Genomic DNA, 19858 nt, shown 5'->3' with positions numbered 1-19858 from the left:
CTTCTAAATAGCATCTAAAGATAAATCATTTTCTCTTTAATTATAAAAATAGTATGCTTCATTGCAGATAATTTGGAAAAGCAGCATACTAAAATTAAGGTCGTTCATAGTAATTCTACCTTCACCCACATGAATATGAGGGTCTTTTCTTTTTTTCAATGAATTTTTAATTTTTTTAAAATTAGACTTTCATTTTGAAATAATTTCAAGCTTACAAAAAGCTTGTAAAATACCACAATGAAATTTTCTTGTACCTTTTACCCAGCCTCCCCTAAAGTTAACATCTTAACTCAGTGTTGGTCCAGTCCTATTAACAAATCTACAGACCTGTTCAAATTTTGTCAGTATGAATTTTATCCCAATAATTGCCCTTTCTCTCTCTGCACCAGGATCCAATTCAAGATCCCACGTTTCATTTAGTTGTCATGTCACCTTAGTCTTTTTGTCTTTCTTGGCACTTGTGAAGAATACCAAGCAGTTATTTTATGGAGTTATCCCACAGTTTGGATTTGCCTGATGTTTCCTTCTGATTACATTTAAGTTTGTGGTATTCTTTGTCAAGAATACCACAGCAGTGATGGTTTGTCCTCTTAGTGTATCATATCAGGAGGCTTATGACAGATGTGTGTGGCAATGATATTGACTTTATACAATTGAGGTGATGTCTGCCAGCCTTCTTCACTATAGAGTTACTTTTTTTCTTTTGTAATTAATAAATATATTTTGGGGAGAAACTTTGAGATTATATAAATATTCTGTTTCTTGTCATAGTTTTTTTTTTTTTTTTTTTTTTTTTTTTTTTTGAGGGGGTCTTTTTTTTTCGCCCCGGGGGGGGTGCAGTGGCGCAAATCTGGCCCCCCGCCACTCTCTGAGTAGCTGGGACTACAGGCGCCCGCCACCACGCCCAGCTAATTTTTTGTATTTTTAGTAGAGACGGGGTTTCACCGTGGTCTCGATCTCCTGACCTCGTGATCCGCCCACCTCGGCCTCCCAAAGTGCTGGGATTACAAGCGTGAGCCACCGCGCCTGGCCTCTTGTCATAGTTTTTAACATTATTTTCAGCATCCATTTGTGATATTTGCCCAGAACAATTACTATTGTGATTTTATTTTTTAGTCATTCTTGGAATTATACTATAAGGAAGAACTTCCCTTCTCCCCCATTTATTTACTTTATTCAGTTATTTATTTGTATAAGTATAGACTCACCCCAATGTTTCTTGAATACTACCTTGCATTCTGGCATCTTGTGCTGTTCCTGCCCCAGCTTTGGAATCGGCCATTTTGTTTTTAAGAACCTTGGTTCCTTTTATTAGAGAATGGTTGTAGAAACTAAAATCTGGACTGGGCATGGTAATTCATACCTTTAATCTCAGCACTTTGGGAGGCCAAGACGGGAGGATCACTGAGGCCAGGAGTTCAGAACCAGCCTAGGCAGCATAGTGAGACCACATCTCCACGAAAAAATTAAAAATTATCTGGGTGTGGTGATGGACGGTAGGGGGTGCCAAGGTGAGAGAACTGCTTGAACAGGTCAAGGCTGCAGTGAGCCATGATCAAGCCACTGTGCTCCAGCCCGGGTGACAGAGCGAGATCCTGTCTCAAAAATAGAAAATCTGGGTGCTTGCTGCATTCCATTGCTACTTGGGTGACTTTGCTTCTAGGCCCTCTGTGTACAAAGCAAGGAAATGTAAGTATGTATACACAGACATTTGCATTTATTTGCATGTCCATTTACCTCCCGTGTTATGTATGTGTGTGTAAAAGCATCTATATTTGTCATTCTTATACCTCTTATTTCAATCTAAGACCAAAGGGTTCACTTAGTCTTCATCCTTTTTTATTAATAACTCCTCTTTCTACCTGTAAGGTATCACACTATTGTTAATAAAGATATATTTATTTAGCTCCTCAATCCTAGAATATTCAGTGATGTAGTTTTAGAATTACTAACCCTTACTCTTGCAAAAAGCAGATGCTAACTAAAATGCAGTAGTTGTGTACAGTTCTTTTTTTCCTTTGGAGACTTTTTCTTGATACGTTTACACACACACTTTTTTCTTATAGAAATATCTTATGTTATTTTATATATGCCTAATAATTTATAGCATTAAATATTGTTCTCAAGAATAATTTCTAATGGCCACGCTATATTCCCTCATATAAAATATCATAATTTATGTAGTGAGTTATTTGTTATTAGACATTTGTATATGCAGTTTTCCTCTATTTTAAGTTATAAGCATCCGTTTTGACCATCTTAAATGTTTGGCTTGGCTTGTCGGAAGCCACCTGGAAAGAAACTGCATTGTAAAGAGATGAAAACCAGCTTCTGCCGGGCGCCATGGCTCATGCCTATAATCCCAGCACTTTGGGAGGCCAAGCCGGGTGGATCACGAGGTCAGGAGTTCAAGACCAGCCTGGCCAAGATGGTGAAACCCCATCTCTACTAAAAATACAAAAATTAGCCGGGGGTGGTAATGGGTGCCTGTAATCCCAGCTACTCGGGAGGCTGAGGCCGAGAACTGCTTGAACCCGGGAGGCAGAGGTTGCAGTGAGCCAAGATCGCGCTGCTGCACTCTAGCCTGGGCTACAGAGCAAGACTCCGTCTCAAAAAAAAAAAAAAAAAAAGAAAATGAAAACCAGCTTCATATTCTAAATCCTCTCACTCTTGGAAGTTCTCTACAAAATTGTATGAAAGTAAACAAGCCAGAAAGAGGAAAGAATATTAGAGTTGCCAATGGGAAACTTGGAGAAAATGACTGATTGGCAGTTCTAATTCTGTGCCCTGTTGTTTTCATTTGATACACGGGTACTATTGGCCTTAGAAAGTACTGGTTCAAGCAGTTTGCAGCTCTGCTGGCTGATTGAAAATTATACTACCACTCTCATGGAACATCAGCATGATCCTGTGAACTGTGGATGGGAATCTGCCACCAGTTCTGACTGTAAATTCTCCTCTGCTGCCATTTTAGTATAAGGCCATAGGCAAGTCACTTAACCTCTAGTATCTGAGTAAAACTAACACCTTAGAAGAGTAGTGCATTAGTTAATGTTTATAAAGTAAACAACAATTTCAGGACTTGGAAATAGGTCTTAGTATCTTCATTCTTAGTAGTTCTTTTATTTCCTTGCTTTATCATAGTAATTTAACTATTCCCTTTATTTTATAGAAGCATACCTTTTATCTGCACCATCATCCAGATTATGAAAACTCTGTAGTCTTGACTACTCATGTTCTGAGCAGTCTTTCACAAAAGAAAAACATAGTTGTAGTAGAATTATTCCTCCTGGCTTGAAGTCAGAGTCTACAATACAGCCTGCCTTTGCTTCTCCTATCCCATTTCAAATTATGTATCAAGGGCATTTGTGTCTTTTTTGGTTTGAGATATTTTTGTCATGGTTCCTTTTAATATTTTACTGTTACTAGCATTTCCTTTGCTATCCCCCTTAACAAAAATAGATGTCAAAATTACTATGCATATCTCAATTTTTAAAATCTGTTTAGAAGATTCTAATTTGTAAATTGCATATTTATGGAATTGATTGTCTTTGCCCTTTATCTTTGAAATCCTCTTCTTGATCATATTAACTGCAAAATGTATTTGTAAAATGTAGTAAGTGATATGACAGCCTTTCTGTACCGGATATGCCAAAGAAAAGCTTCATGTTAGCTCTTATGGAAAAATTAAAGTAAAAAGTATCAAAAATTTAAGTGAGTTGTCTAAATTTTCAAATTTGGTGACAAAACCAGAACTAATGATAAATGTCTAGTGTTTTGAGTACCTCTCTGCCTTTTTTGTGTGTTTTTTGTTTGGTTGGTTGGTTTTGATTTTTGGTTTTTGGTTTTTGCCTGGGCAACAGGATCTTGCTCTGTTTCCCAGGCTGGAGTGCAGTGACACCATCTTGGCTCACTGCACCCTTGACTTCTGGGCTCAATGGATTCTCCCACCTCAGCCTCCTGAGTAGCTGGGACTACAGGTGCAAGCCACCATGCCTGGCTAATTTTTTGTATTTTTTGTAGAGACAGAGTTTCGCCATGTTGCCCAGTCTTGTCTCAAACTCCTAGGACTACAAGCGTGAGCCACCACGCCCAGCCCTGGCACTGTTTTTTATCAAAGAACAAAGCAGTTGTTTTCAGAGAAGTTAAATAGCTCTGCTGAAGGTGATTTGTTGAGGCAATTTGTGCTGAAACCAAATGGAGATTCCAGGACTTTTATTCTTGCTCTGATATCTCTGATCCTTTCTAAGATGTGCCACCAGTCTGCAAATTAAAAAATAATCTTCATTTAAATGAAAAACATCTAAATACAATACTAAGCCAAATAGTATGAGAATATGTGTTTATATCTTGGTCACTCTCACTACTTCCTATATATGGTATTTACTTCAAAACTTCCCAGTAATTGAGCTTTCATATGTGTTATGCAAAAAGAGAAACCATGGCTTATGGAGCCTGAACTCAGTGATCTGAGAAGCAGAGGACTGTGTGTTTCCAAGTTTAATTGTGCTGTCAATTTACTGAGTTAGTTTGGGAAAGTTTTTTTTCAGAAGTCATAGAGGCTCGATTTGCCCTTCAGCTCATGTTATCAAGCCTGCAGCCTACATTTTAACAGATCAAAACAGTTGTGTGTATTTTAAGATTTATTTTACATCAAAACACTTGTATGTATTTTAAGATTTATTTTAAAGGATTCTAGCAGCAGTATTCTTTTCTTTTCAGCCCTAGTAAGAGTTTTGTTTAATTCTAAGATGCCGTCATAGTGAACAACCTTAACTTCAATGCTACATAGCTATCTTCAAAGCTTTATGTATTTTTGTTTATAATTACACAGTAATTATAAATGTTTAGTACCAACCTGATGACAAACACTATTCTGTTGACGAGGTTTTGCATTTAAAAAGAAAAATATGTAAAATCCAAGGCACTAGGCCACGAACCAATATCAGACTTTTAAAGAAAACACTTTATATTGAAAACAAACAAACAAACAAACAAAAAAAAACAGCTAATGGGATCTTACTTCAAAACACAGCATATGTGAATTAATCAGTCTGAAAACAATAACCATAACTCAAAATCTTCAAAACAGGAAACAAAACAGTACATATATATAGAGATATATGTATCTTTTAAAAATGTTTCATAATTGAAATTCTTCTTTATATTTACAAAAATGAAATCAGGAAATACTGAAAGCAGCAGGATTCTTTTTCCTTTTTCTTTTAATAACCAATTCCAGTAGGCTGAATATAAATTTTCAGACTTTTCTTTTGGTAAAACTGCATTCTTGAATTAAAGTTATGATTGGAATATTAATATGTTTATAGGGAAAGCTTTGTAGTCTATTTCAAAATCATGTAAATGAAAACCAGTTTTAATATGTCATTGTTTCTTAAAATAATTTCCATATTTGCATAAAATGTACTGCTATTCTGAAGTACATTCCTTTGTTAATATCAACCCTAGACCTTAGAGAGTGCCTGCATATACCAAGCAGAATCTATTCTTATCAAAAGACCATAATCATCTAACATTTGAAGTATTACATTTCTAGCCTGCCTTACGGAAATGTTTAAGAAAGCAAGAAACCCTTCTTTGAGTGTCAGTAAGTGAACAGAGAAATGACCATTTTCAGCATAAAGGCAGCTCATGGCTCTTGTAATAAAATACACACACACACACACACACACACACACACACACACACACAAGATAGCATTCTACTTTGATGAGAAAACTGAGCTAATCCGAGTGAAACAAAAACAGCAAATAGACTAGAAGACAGATTGGTGTTTTGCATTGTGTATGCTTGTTTGAAAATCTTTGCTCCTGAAGTAAATATTTGGCAACCACAGTGATTAGCAATTAAAGCAATTTTAACAAAATAAGAAGTCATCAAAAATGGACTGTTTGTCTGAAAGAGCAGTACCTATATTATAAAGATTGAACTTCGTGACTCATCACAACCATTTTCAAAATTTAACTCCTACTATCTTCTTATAAATTAAGAGAATTTCAGAGATCCGGAGAAGCTCGGGTCGGAGCGGCTCCTCAAGAGTTACTGATCTATGAAATGGCAGAGAATGGAAAAAATTGTGACCAGAGACGTGTAGCAATGAACAAGGAACAACATAATGGAAATTTCACAGACCTCTCTTCAGTGAATGAAAAGAAGAGGAGGGAGCGGGAAGAAAGGCAGAATATTGTCCTGTGGAGACAGCCACTCATTACCTTGCAGTATTTTTCTCTGGAAATCCTTGTAATCTTGAAGGAATGGACCTCAAAATTATGGCATCGTCAAAGCATTGTGGTGTCTTTTTTACTGCTGCTTGCTGTGCTTATAGCTATGTATTATGTTGAAGGAGTGCATCAACAGTATGTGCAACGTATAGAGAAACGGTTTCTTTTGAATGCCTACTGGATAGGCTTAGGAATTTTGTCTTCTGTTGGGCTTGGAACAGGGCTGCACACCTTTCTGCTTTATCTGGGTCCACATATAGCCTCAGTTACATTAGCTGCTTACGAATGCAATTCAGTTAATTTTCCTGAATCACCCTATCCTGATTAGATTATTTGTCCAGATGAAGGGGGCACTGAAGGAACCATTTCTTTGTGGAGTATCATCTCAAAAGTTAGGATTGAGGCCTGCATGTGGGGTATCGGTACAGCAATCGGAGAGCTGCCTCCGTATTTCATGGCCAGAGCAGCTCACCTCTCAGGTGCTGAACCAGATGATGAAGAGTATCAGGAATTTGAAGAGATGCTGGAACATGCAGAGTCTGCACAAGACTTTGCCTCCCGGGCCAAACTGGCAGTTCAAAAACTAGTACAGAAAGTTGGATTTTTTGGAATTTTGGCCTGTGCTTCAATTCCAAATCCTTTATTTGATCTGGCTGGAATAACATGTGGACGACACTTTCTGGTACCTTTTCGGACCTTCTTTGGTGCAACCCTAATTGGAAAAGCAATAATAAAAATGCATATCCAGAAAATTTTTGTTATAATAACATTCAGCAAGCACATAGTGGAGCAAATGGTGGCTTTCATTGGTGCTGTCCCCGGCATAGGTCCATCTCTGCAGAAGCCATTTCAGGAGTACCTGGAGGCTCAACGGCAGAAGCTTCACCACAAAAGCGAAATGGGCACACCACAGGGAGAAAACTGGTTGTCCTGGATGTTTGAAAAGTTGGTCGTTGTCATGGTGTGTTACTTCATCCTATCTATCATTAACTCCATGGCACAAAGTTACGCCAAACGAATCCAGCAGCGGTTGAACTCAGAGGAGAAAACTAAATAAGTAGAGAAAGTTTTAAACTGCAGAAATTGGAGTTGATGGGTTCTGCCTTAAATTGGGAGGACTCCAAACCAGGAAGGAAAATTCCCTTTTCCAACCTGTATCAATTTTTACAACTTTTTTCCTGAAAGCAGTTTAGTCCGTACTTTGCACTGACATACTCTTTCCTTCTGTGCTAAGGTAAGGTGTCTACCCCCGATCCAATCCACCTTGTGTTTTCTTAGGATGGAATCTGATGTTCAGCAGCGAACTTGCAACAGACTGGCCTTCTGTTTGTTACTTTCAAAAGGCCCACATGATACAATTAGAGAATTCCCACCACACAAAAAAAGTTCCTAAGTATGTTAAACATGTCAAGCTTTTTAGGCTTGTCACAAATGATTGCTTTGTTTTCCTAAGTCATCAAAATGTATATAAATTATCTAGATTGGATAACAGTCTTGCATGTTTATCATGTTACAATTTAATATTCCATCCTGCCCGACGCTTCCTCTCCCACCCTCAAAAAAGGGCCATTTTATGATGCATTGCACACCCTCTGGGGAAATTGATCTTTAAATTTTGAGACAGTATAAGGAAAATCTGGTTGGTGTCTTACAAGTGAGCTGACACCATTTTTTATTCTGTGTATTTAGAATGAAGTCGAAAAAAACTTTATAAAGACATCTTTAATCATTCCAAAAAATTAATTAATTAAGATAATTTCATTTGTGTTCCATAGTGCAATGACAAAAAAAAAGTAAAAACAAAACCAAAAATAAACTCCCATGCCTAAGTTTAGAATATTGTGTAGCAATCCAAAACATTCAAAACACATTAAATAGTTTAACTTATGTGACAGGCAGATAAGCATTTCAAAAGCATAATTAAGTCCAATTATGTAGTGCATAATGTAGACAGGAGTAGAATCTTACATTATGCGGACATTTTCTAAATAAAAGCTCCCCATAGGACAACTATATATAAACATGGGTAAGGTAAGTGCAGACTAGTTCTGTGGAACCTTTTGAAATCAAGAGTCTGAAACAGTATATTTTTCAGGTAGGCACCAAGTTATCCTAAAAATTTTTCATGTTGGTTATTCTGAGATTGTTTTTTCATCAGATACTCTAGTCACATCAACAACACATGTCATTTGCCAGGAAAAAAAAAAAAATTCCCCGCAAACCAAAATACCATTCCAGATCCAGTATACTTAAATATATCACCCTTATTGGAAGTGCTGTTAACATAGTCTTTGCAACTAGCCCAAAGCGTAGTTTAAGAAGTTCTTATAAATTGCTTTGTGATGTTCATATGTTTAATTCTTATGTCAACTGTTTTCTGATGAAGACAGCATTGTGCTTATGCAAGAATGGAAACCTCAAAATAATCACCATAAAGCTTCTCGGACTTATGGGAGAATAAAGTAGTATGGTCCACAGATATAAGATGAAATCCACAGTATTGGAATTATAAATGTTTAGAGCAGCCCAGACTAGAAGACAAGCCCAAACCACCATTAGAAGAATGAAATACAATATGGTCCAAGATGTATCCTTAAAGTTTTGTCTCAACCCTCAGTCTGAATTGTGAGAATTGATCTTTAGTTCAGTCCAGCCAGCAGAAATTACACAATTTTCTGTTGTATTTATTGTACAGACTATGTACATTCTAGGAGATTCCTTTAGGGCTACACTGTTGTACTTTATGTCCCAGCAGTTTGAGGGCGTGCAAATTCCACAAAATCATCAATAAGAACAGGCCATGCTCCTTCTTCATCATAATTAGACACATGATCTACAGTCACTGTACTGAAGTCTAAAAGAAAATTCCAAGTGTCTTTTGATGTTGATTGTTTGTGATGTTCCAACAAAAATTTATTCCATAAGTCTAAGAATTTAAATCTATTAAGCACTAAGTTCCAGTAGGCAATGGCCATTTCTAGATCTAATCCTTTTGGTCTTGGATTCTTTCAAAATTAAAAGTAAACTGGTAAAAATCCTTAAATTGTCCTGATTCTTTCAGTTCTTGTTCCATCTTGAGTATCTGGGCCTTTAGTTTTTCTGTGCTGTCACATCCTAATTCTGTCATGCCATCCATGAACTCCTGTTTGGAGAACTCACACTGTGTTGCTGCTCTGAACATCCATGCAATAATCAACACACTAATGCTGGCTGGATTGAGTGCCAGGCCATCACAGAACTGCTATATACCATCTCTTCCAATTTTATTCTCATTTTGAGGATCTTTGTCTCTATTGTACAGTTGTTCTAACTTCTTCCTTTCCAGTGATCCTTTTACACTCTCTCGTATATAAAGTTCAGGATTTTGGAAAAAATTATCTGCTGCAACATCTAACTTCCAGTCATTTTGAGATAGACAACTTACTGCGGTTTTTTTCACTAGATTGTGTGAAGATCATAAACTGACAAACTTTATCCTTCTGCGATGATTTCAACTTGTTCTTGTTGATATCCTCCAGGCCTCTTCCCTCCTCCTGTGGCTCTGAGCGAATGAGCAGCAATATTCTTAAAGACTACAAGAAAAATGATGTTAATTCATGAAAGGAAAACACATCTCACACACATGCACATAGAGAAATGTGACAGTGTACACTGATTAGAAAGATTTCTAGAAACCTATGCTTGCAAATTTAAATTGGAATTAATGTATGTTAAATACCAAATTATACCAGAATATTTGGAGAACTGCACAATATCCCTGTACCTCCTACCAAAAAAGAAAACAAAAATCACTATTTAATGATGGGCCCTAAGGCAAACATCATGACAGCAGTGATAATGGTGAACATTTATTGAGGGTTTTCTTTGTATCAGGCCCTGTTGTACTTGCTTTGCATTTAATTGACCCATTTTCTACAACAGTCTAGTGAAGCAGTACAATTATTACTCTCATTTTACAGATGAAGACTAGGTAACTTTCCCAAAATCACATCAGAAGGCAAAAACAGCCTTCAGCACAGATTGGATATACCATAAAAATGTATTTGACTGTGTTTCCTTTGTCCTATATTGGTGGATTTTTAAATTGTACCCATGATCTAGTGAGAATTTGTTTTAAAATTTGAGAACTTCACAAAAATTTCTACATTTTTTAACCAAGAATTCCCATTAGACCATGAATAATATTTTTAATCCCTGCTTTTCAATGTATACTTAAATCACCTCCTTTTAATTACTCAGGTTCCCTTTTCAACAGTCTGCCTGTAATTACTTTAACCAGTTTCTAAGAGGGACTTGGTAATATGATTGAATATTTGTAACTGCTTTATTATATCATTCTACAGTGTCCAGTTGGTAGGGTGTTTGCCTTTTTTGTATCAACTGCTTATGCATCTTCTCAAGTTTTTATATTATGCTATATAAACTAATGAATTAACCATTTGTTTCCTCACATTCTCCCATAAAGCTACAATAATTGAAAATAATGAGAGAAAGATCAGATTGTTGATCCATACGGAGAAGGAAGAATAACATCATAATCATAAGATAGTCCTATAATAAAAGGTAAATGCACACTAGAATAATTTCTGCATAGGTTTACTACAATAAACACACACACACACACACACACACACACACACACACATTTTATGTTCCTCTGTCATTTTAAGGTTTATCTCCTTAGGTTAGCTTTTTGGTTTCTTTCACTGTCTAACCACCACCACCACCACCACTGATGGGGCCACCTGGATAGCAAGCTTTGTCCACCTACTGGTTCTTGTTGAAAAACTTCAAACTTCTAGAAGTAATAGGCAATCTCAGAGGTTCCTTGCCTCAAGATATGGAACTACCAATTCCCCCAAAAGATAGCAGATATCTCCTCTTTACTATTGAGGAAGAATGTAAAGATCTGTCTTCCAAGGTAAATGTCAGTATAGATTGAATTCATATTCCATTGCCCTAATGGAAGTAGCCAGCACAGCTGCTTTGAAGGTATTCTAGGTGATTCAGTGTGCCCGAAAGGAAGACTTTTAAGGAGTTACGTTCTAGTGGATAAGTTTCCATTGTTTTATATAGTCTTGGCTCTAACTTTAATAGGGGAGCTTTCATTTTATATTGTTTTCCTTAACACCCAAGTATTTTTTTTTCTTTTAGTGAAAGCAAGTTTATTAAGAAAGAAAAGGAATAAAAGAATGACTACTCCATAGGATGAGCAGACAAGTCTTTTTGATCTACTGAGTTTCCAGTCTTTCTACTCTTTTGCATGTGAGATACTATGTAGACTCCAATTAATGTCACAATGTTCTAGTAGGCTTTATCAATTGTCATATGTGCTAGCCAAAAAAATAACTTTAATCAACTGCATAACTAACGGGAAGAAGTATATGAATTGTATGGATATACCTTTCTTCATTCAAACAACCTTCCTCTATTTGCGAAAACAAATCTTTACAAGTTTCCTGGTGGGATTGTTGTTTAGCCTAAACTTCAAAACAATAATTTGACCTCTTAATCTCTGTAACAACTTCTGATAAACTAAAAGTATGTTACATTTCACATAGCTAGTGTTATATTTTTCCTATAATTCACAGATATTCTGAAAATGCATTTTATCTTTAATCTATTTTTTTAAGTATATTAGCAGATAACCTTAAGATATGTATGGGCCAAGTGCAGTATCTCACGCCAGTGATCCCAACAGGGGGAGGCTGAGGCAGGAGGATCACTTGAGGCCAGGAATTCGAGAACAGCCTGGGCAACAACAAAGTGAGACCCCATGTCTACAAAAAATAAAAAAATTAGCTGGGCATGGTGGCACTCACCTGTAGACCCAGCTGCTTGGGGGGCTAGGGAGGATCATTTGAGCCCAGGAGTTTGAGGCTGCAGTGAGCCATGATTCATGCTGCTGCACTCCAGCCTGGGTGACAGGGCGAGATGCCATCTTAAAAAAAAAAAAAAATAGATGTGTGTGTATCTATGGATACACACAGTAGAGTCTGAGAATAGGAAAGAATAAGGGAAGAAAAAGAAGATATAACGTGGGTATTTTTTATTAAAAATTATTCTAAGTGAAAGGTATTATGACTGTAAGCTGGTTCTATACTTTAGTTAACAAATGATTCTCATTTGTAGTAGATTAAAAAGCATAGGAATATTTTATGATGCCAGGAGGTAGAATTGCCATGGAGCAGAGTGTTTACGTATAGATGCACTAAGCTCAGGCTCAGTGGGTTGGTGATGTATTAAAGAATGTCAGTGTCATTTAAGAGTTTTAGAATTGCAGAGTTTAAATACATTTAGTGGTGAAAATAGTCCAGGTATTGCTAAGCTTAACAACAGAAGTACTTGGTCAAACCCTTAATGCAATACCTGTGCGAAATGTTTTGATATAGCAAACGGTAGATAAAGTCTTGTGTATTTTTGTAGAATCTTTTCAAATTTTTAAATGTTTATAATTAGACCAAGAAAACGTTCTCTTTAAATAGACAGTACTGCGCAAGAAGCTTCAGAAAGCTTCTTCTAATCATTTTGAGAGAAAGGTGAGTAGATTATAAGTAAATAATTTATGGATATGTTTCAAGGAACTATGAGCATTAATATTATAAGCATACATTTGGGGTCTTTTGTATCATCTAAAGTATGCTGGAAACTTATCAACTGTAATGACACCGACTGTTAAGGTGACTTGAGTACAGTGCTTGGGGTATATAGATCTCAGTATATCATAGGTAAATAAATATTTCACTTTTTTCTTTTTAGTTCTTTTATAGGAAAGACTGGAAAAGATTTTTTGTTTGTGGAGTCTTACAATGTTTTTAAGATTTTCTGCCAAATCTGAATTATCCACAAACAAATGTAGTTTACTTATTGTAAATATTAGTGTGACTTTATCAAATTCATAGAGATGAAGGTGAAGTCTAATTCAGGCTGCATTCCTGGCCAGACTGCCCAGAGTTCATATTCTGCCATAAAAACCTGATGAAGTTGTATTAGTGGATGACTATTTAAAAACAAATAATTCTAAATGAACTTAATCCTGAGTGATTATTCTTCCAAATGCAAAGGACCACACAATGGTGCCGAATCCTAGTCCTAGATGGTCAAAGCTATATTTTATCTCCCAAAACACTACCTAAAACAAAGCACCATTCTCCACTAGGGAAGTGATACAGAGCTGATGCATTTAGCTTTCCCAAAACTAACACAAATGTGTGGATTTTTAGGTGTTAAACACCTTTACTTACTCTTGTGGATTTATAGCCAATCTCCCTTCAAGGACTATAATATGATTTGGAAGGCTGTTTTCCCTCTGGGTGACTTTACCTGTAAGCTTTTGTATAACAATTTGGTGGTGGTTTGTTGATGATATGATGCTATTATGAAAGATCCTTCTACCCCCTGCTCCTCTCCTTATACCCACATAACAACCCTTTTCCCGGTTGGGGCTGTAGGAAATGAGTAATGCTTAACCCATTTGTGTGATCAATTCACTTAAGCAGCTACTGTGAAATGTTAATCACAACTTTAATTTGTACTGCATTAGCATTTTGATTAACTTGTAGGCTTGCTAGCACACTTGAAGCGCTTTTACTCATAGTTACAGCTCGGAAATGACTTTTTGATTAATTAAGTTTGTTAGACAGCAGCTGAGCTTCCTGAATGCTAACCTTCTGGGGGTAAAAGTTCAGGAGAAAGTTACTATGAACAACTGTTGCTATTGAAAAAGATTCTTATAAATGTACTTATAGCATTTTAATTATTGACAAAATATTGTATCATTACTTGCAAGTGACCTGAACCTTTAAAGGAGTGTGCTTTTCTGTCAAGAAAGCTTTTTCAGGTTTTCCCATCATCGTAAAACTTCTGGGAGCTCTTGAACTATATAGTGCATTTTCTACCAGATGTCTAACAACTAATGTTTTAACAAGCTGCCTAGGATCAATTTCCATAATTTTTTAAAATAAACTTTTTGTTTGAGAATAGTTTTATATTTCCAGAAAAGTTGCAAAGATAGTACAAAGTTCCCATATACCTAGAACCTATTATTCCTCTAATATTGACATCTTAAATATATTAGTGAGGTACATTTGCTGCAATTAATAAGCCAATTTTGGCAAATAATTATTAACTAAAGTCTATACTTATTCACAATTCTTTTTTACCTAATATCCTTTTTCTTTTTAAAATTTTTTTCTTGATATATAATACTTGTACCTATTTTGAGGGTACATATAACATTTTGATACAGGTATACAATGTGTGATGATCCCTAATGCCCTTTTCTATTCTAGAGTCTCACTGTGGATATCGCTTTAAATTCAGTAGTCATTTCTCAGGCTCCTCTTGGCTCTGAAAGTTTCTCAGACTTTCCTGTTTTTGATGATCTTTCCATAGTGTTTTGCATTCTTGTGATACTTTATAAATAACAACTTGGTTTTTATAAATTAATGTAATTTTTCTCATTTTGGCATAAATAAATTTCTTTCTTTTAAACTCTGATGACAATATATCATCCCCATGTCATTTAATTTGAACAGATGTGCCTCACTTCAACCTTTGTCGTGATCTTATTTTCTCTTTTTTTTTTTTGAGACAGGGTCTTACTCTGTCACCCATGCTGGAGTATAGTAGCCTCAACCTCCTGGGCTAAAGCGATCCTTCCGCCTCAGGCTCCACGTAACTAGGACCACAGGCACACACCACCACACCCAGCAATTTTTTTTTTAATGGGATCTCACTGTTTCCCAAGCTGGTCTTGAACTCCTGGGTTTAAGTGATTGTCCCGCCTTGGCCTCCGAAAGTGCTGGGATTACAGGCGTGAGCCAGTGCTCCTGGCAGTGATCTTATTTTCGTATGTTTATTGTAATCCCTGTACTAACACTAGACACATTAAGATGATGAAAAGAGATATGGGGAAAAGGAGGAAAGGTTCCTTGAAGAGGAGGAAGGATAAAGGGCGGAGGAAGAGAGAATATAAGTCTAAAGAATACTAAGAAGGGGAGAGAGCCTGGAGCCATCTGTCCAGTTCCATGCATACACCCTACAGCCACAGAGACTTGAGGACACTAAGGATTAAATTGACAGATTTCTTAAACTGAAGTTTAGATTTTAGGGGAAATTTTTAAAATAATGAGCCTTAGAGCTAGATTTTATTATCCACCCTTTAACCTACCTCTTTGTGTACATTTAATGATACGGATTTTCTTTTAGTAGCCTAGGTCAGTGATGCTATTTCCTTGCAATGAAACTGACATAATTTTATCACAGTGCTCAATGTTCCTATTTTACTTTTGGATTATTTAAATCCGGAATTCAGTCGTGTTTCAAAAGATAAGTGCCTGAAGATCAAATGTTAAGATGTAGTTATAACCAAATGGTAGGTTAAAATTAATTTTAAAATTTTAGATTTTCAAAAAATATGTTGATAGAATTTACCCACAGAGACAATAATGAATTAAATACATAATAATTTTGTCTGAAGTTCACATTTTTCTGCTATGTGGGAAACAAGGTCACATGTAAGCCACCTCAGATTCTTTTTGAAGCAAGACAGAATATGCAGAAATCAGCACACATAATAGAATACAGTGTAATGAGCACATATATGAAACTGGAAAACCAAAATCAAGCCTTAACTTCATCACTTGTTTACCATAGTCACTAAACTTCTTTAAGCTTAAGTTCCCCTTTCTGTGAAGGGGGGTAATATTAATGCCTGCCTCATAGTATTGTTAAGTATTAGATGAGAGCTATTAGTGAAAGTGTTGTATAATCTGTGCAATAGTATACAAATATTTTTATCACACCATACTGCATACCCTCTACACTGTCTGACTTTATATAATTCACTGTTTGGAGCTTTTTACAATAAATACATGGGATTTACTTGATATGAAATGTAGAAGATATGTTGTCAAGCTTAAAATGTTAGCTTTTTAAAGTATAATCTGCAACTGTGGAAGATAAGAAGAAAAATGTCTATAGGTTTGGATAAATCTGTTCTTTGCAGAAATACTTGCACCACTGTAAAAATGTGGTTGAATTGAAATGCTAAGACCAAGCCTGTTATGCTTAGGAAATTCTTTGTTTTTTTTTTTTTTGAGACGGAGTCTTGCTCTGTCACCCAGGCTGGAGTGCAGTGGCGCAATCTCGGCTCACTGCAAGCTCCGCCTCCCGGGTTCACGCCATTCTCCTGCCTCAGCCTCCTGAGTAGCTGGGACTACAGGCGCCCGTCACCACGCCCGGCTAATTTTTTTTGTATTTTTAGTAGAGACGGGGTTTCACAGTGGTCTCGATCTCCTGACCTCGTGATCCGCCCGCCTCGGCCTCCCAAAGTGCTGGAATTACAAGCGTGAGCCACCGTGCCTGGCTGGAAATTCTTAAAATTGACTCGAAATAGATGTTGAGGACATGTGGTGTATCCAAGTCATAAGGGATACCTTTGGCTTCAGGAACCCCACACCTTTAAAAATTTCCTTACAGAGACTGCCCATTTTCTAAACTCTAGAGGAGACCAGCAGAAGCCCCTCTTTTCTGTGAGTTCTTGCCCACATACCCTGGAAGCAGATAATTTATCTTCCTCTGACCCCAGAAGGGTCTTTTCTCTGTACAGCTTATTTCCTGCTTAGTATATGCTACCCCTAACCTCAGGGATATTACAGTCCACCTGGAAAAATAGAAAGTAAGCTCTGTAAAAACAAATAGCTATATAGTATGAGTATGTTGGCATTTTATTGTTGAAAAATTAAAGCTTACAGAAGATAGAAGCCATTAAAAAGCACCTAATCAAACTGCTTGATTTATCAGATGAGGAAAATGAATACCAGTGGTTAAGTGATTTGCCCAAGGTCTTACAGCTAATTTAAAGGCACAATACTCTAAACTCTCAGGCTAAACCTTTTTCTAGTATACCACACCCCCTGTCAACCAGTATCATGTATTCGTGAATCATAATACTGATTACACTTCATCCAAACTTATTATTTGCTTACATTCTGTCTTGTCAGGAAAACTTCACAAAGTTTCAGTTTATCTAGTATCCACATTCCTCAGAGAATCTTTAATTCTAATTTAGAGCCCCATGCAAAGTCTATACACCTTCCTCCTCATCCTGAACTTCATAGGCATTATACTGTATTGGTTAAAGCAAGCCCTGTGAAGTCAGATTCCCCAGAACTGGAGTCCCAGCTGTACCCATTTACCAGAGCTATGCAACCTTAGGCAGTTTTCCTTACCTTTGTAAACCACAGTGTCTTCATCTGAAAAATGGTTTAAATTCAATAACTTACATTAAATGGTTAACAGAGTGTTTGACAAATAGTAGATGCTTAACAAACATCCATCCTAATCACGACTATTTCAGCAGTGCCTGTGAGACTCCCTTAGCTGCCCTCCCCTTCCCTTTCCAGACGTCATCTCCAGGTAAACCCCACTCTGCTTCCCCTATCTCTGCTCCATGCATGCTCATTTTAATTATTTTTGACTGCGCACTTTGTGCCCAGGATTTCTAAGTCCACAGCTCTAGCCCATACACTTTCTCCAGAGCTCATTTTCACCTGAACTTCTTGGCTTCATAGTAGCACCTCACTTAAAATGTGTTCAAAATTAAATTGATCACCTCCTCTCCAGCTCACCTCTCTTAAATAAATGACAACCCTATTGTTTTTGCTAACTAAAATAAGGTTTTAGTTGTAGTATAATTTTATAAGTGGATACAGTGCTTGAAATCACATTTCCATTCTTCCAGGGCTGGTGATGACAAAGAATTCCGAATCAACAACTCACTGAAATTGATTCCAACTTAGTAGAAGAAAGTCTCACACACACAGTCAGCCCCCATTCATCTTTCCCCAACACTCAGAATCATCCTAGCTTTGTCTGGTAGATAGAGTGCCAAGTAGAAAGTGGATAAGAGGTAAAGGGGTATTAAGTATTTGCCTAATGTTAATGTTAAGCTGCTAATAATTTATCCTCCATGTACTAAAACAACCTTTTATTGTTTGGATCGCTGAGCATTAGATCCCTATAAAGGACTTTGGGGGTTACTGGGGAAACTCAGGCATGCTCTCCAGTTGTTACCAAAGCCATCCCCAGTCTGGGGAGGAGCATATACCTATTAGTCCTTATCTGCCAGGAAAACTGCTGTTAAAAGGCAGTGAGACACAAGGAACTCATCCTAAGCTCAGTCACATGAAGTGTCTCAGTGCAATCTACCAGGACTCTCCAATCCATTTGCCTGGACCATCCCTTGGCCTTAGCCCTTATCAGGTTTGGATCTCTGAATAGTCACATGGGCTTGCCCACTCAAACTGAAAACCAGGCCCACATCCTCCAGTTTGGCCTGAGCTGCAGGATCTGTCTTTGGCCTTGTTCCCTGCCATCTTGTACAACAGTACCCCCTTATCCTTAGAACATAGTTCCAAGACCCCCGGTGGATGCCTAAAACCATGGATAGTACAGAACCTGGTTACCATCAATTAGAACATGTTTCTGTTCATGTCTTCTACCCATACATTTCATACCTTTCCAATCTTAACTAAGCATGTATCATGCACTGAGGCATAACTTCTGCAGTTTGAGATGTGACAGCAAAACTAACATGAATTTATTTTTTCTTCACAATTTCATGGATAGACTATCCTTCCTTCTTATTGTATACCTTAGCAACCTCAGCATATGATTTCTTTTGTTTTCTTATTAAATCAAGAACATTCACCTTTTCACTTAAAGGAAGCACTTTACAGCTTCCCTTTGGCGTATTCAAATTACCAGCATCACTACTCTTATACGTTAGAGCCATTATTAAGTAAAGTTAGGGTCTTAGAATATATTCCCCACAGGTAAGGGGGGATTACTTTATGTTTATCTGACATTAAAACTTGTTTTTTTCTCCTGTACCATACTGTCTTTGGTAGATGTGCAATAACTTAGACCGAATGTTGTTATAATCGTTGTAATTAGATTTTTACCTATATTATTTAATAAATATTTCTTGAGTGCAGTGTGCTGGGGCTAGAATTACAAGGAATGATTCCAGATTCTTGCCATCAAGAAGCCTATACTTTAAAGGACAGATGGGTAAACAGAGGATTACAAAAGGATGATGGTGGAGTGTGTCAAGAACAGCAGAGGCATAGGAAAAATACTGTCATGCATCGCATAACAGGGTTGAGTTCTGAGAAATGTGCCCTTAGGCAATTTCTTCATGTGGGAACATCATAGAGAGTACTTACACAGACCTAGATGGTATAGCCCACTACACATGTAGGCTATGAACCTGTATAGCATGTTAGTATACTGAATACTGTAGGAAATTGTAACACAATGATATTCATGTATCTAAACATATTTAAACATAGAAAAGTTACAGAGTATATGGTTGTATAGTCTTATGGGACCACTGTTGTATATGCAGGTTCATTCGTTATTAATCAAAACATCATTATGTGGTGCTGGACTGTACCTACAACTATGTGGCAGCTTCATTGTAAAAAGTAGCATTTGAATGAGACTTGTTGGATGAATAGGAATTTCCCAGAGAGACAAAGTAGAAGGAATGGTATTTGTTTAAAAAAAGAAATGAAGAAAGAGGAAGAAGGAGGAGGAGGAGGAGGAGG

General features: G+C 36.9%; 2 protein-coding genes and 1 pseudogene across 3 annotated transcripts in view; 2 read left to right on the top strand and 1 right to left on the bottom strand.

The window, feature by feature from the left end:
* The window catches only part of ASCC3 (activating signal cointegrator 1 complex subunit 3), a 390213-nt gene that overhangs the window by 358623 nt on the left and 11732 nt on the right, over positions 1-19858 (top strand). The window lies entirely within an intron of this gene.
* LOC116470194 (vacuole membrane protein 1-like) lies at positions 6027-7890 on the top strand. The gene is given in 1 exon segment (XM_032754079.2): positions 6027-7890. A coding segment is annotated over 1 exon segment (1224 nt). The 5' UTR covers positions 6027-6075; the 3' UTR covers positions 7300-7890.
* LOC116474398 (DCN1-like protein 1) lies at positions 8969-14092 on the bottom strand (annotated as a pseudogene).

Source organism: Hylobates moloch, unplaced genomic scaffold (genome assembly GCF_009828535.3).
Source record: "Hylobates moloch isolate HMO894 unplaced genomic scaffold, HMol_V3 SCAFFOLD_2, whole genome shotgun sequence".
Classification (NCBI taxonomy): Eukaryota; Metazoa; Chordata; class Mammalia; order Primates; family Hylobatidae; genus Hylobates; species Hylobates moloch.
The sequence above is the reverse complement of the archived record's forward strand: the minus strand, read 5'-3'. Positions and strand labels throughout refer to the sequence as shown.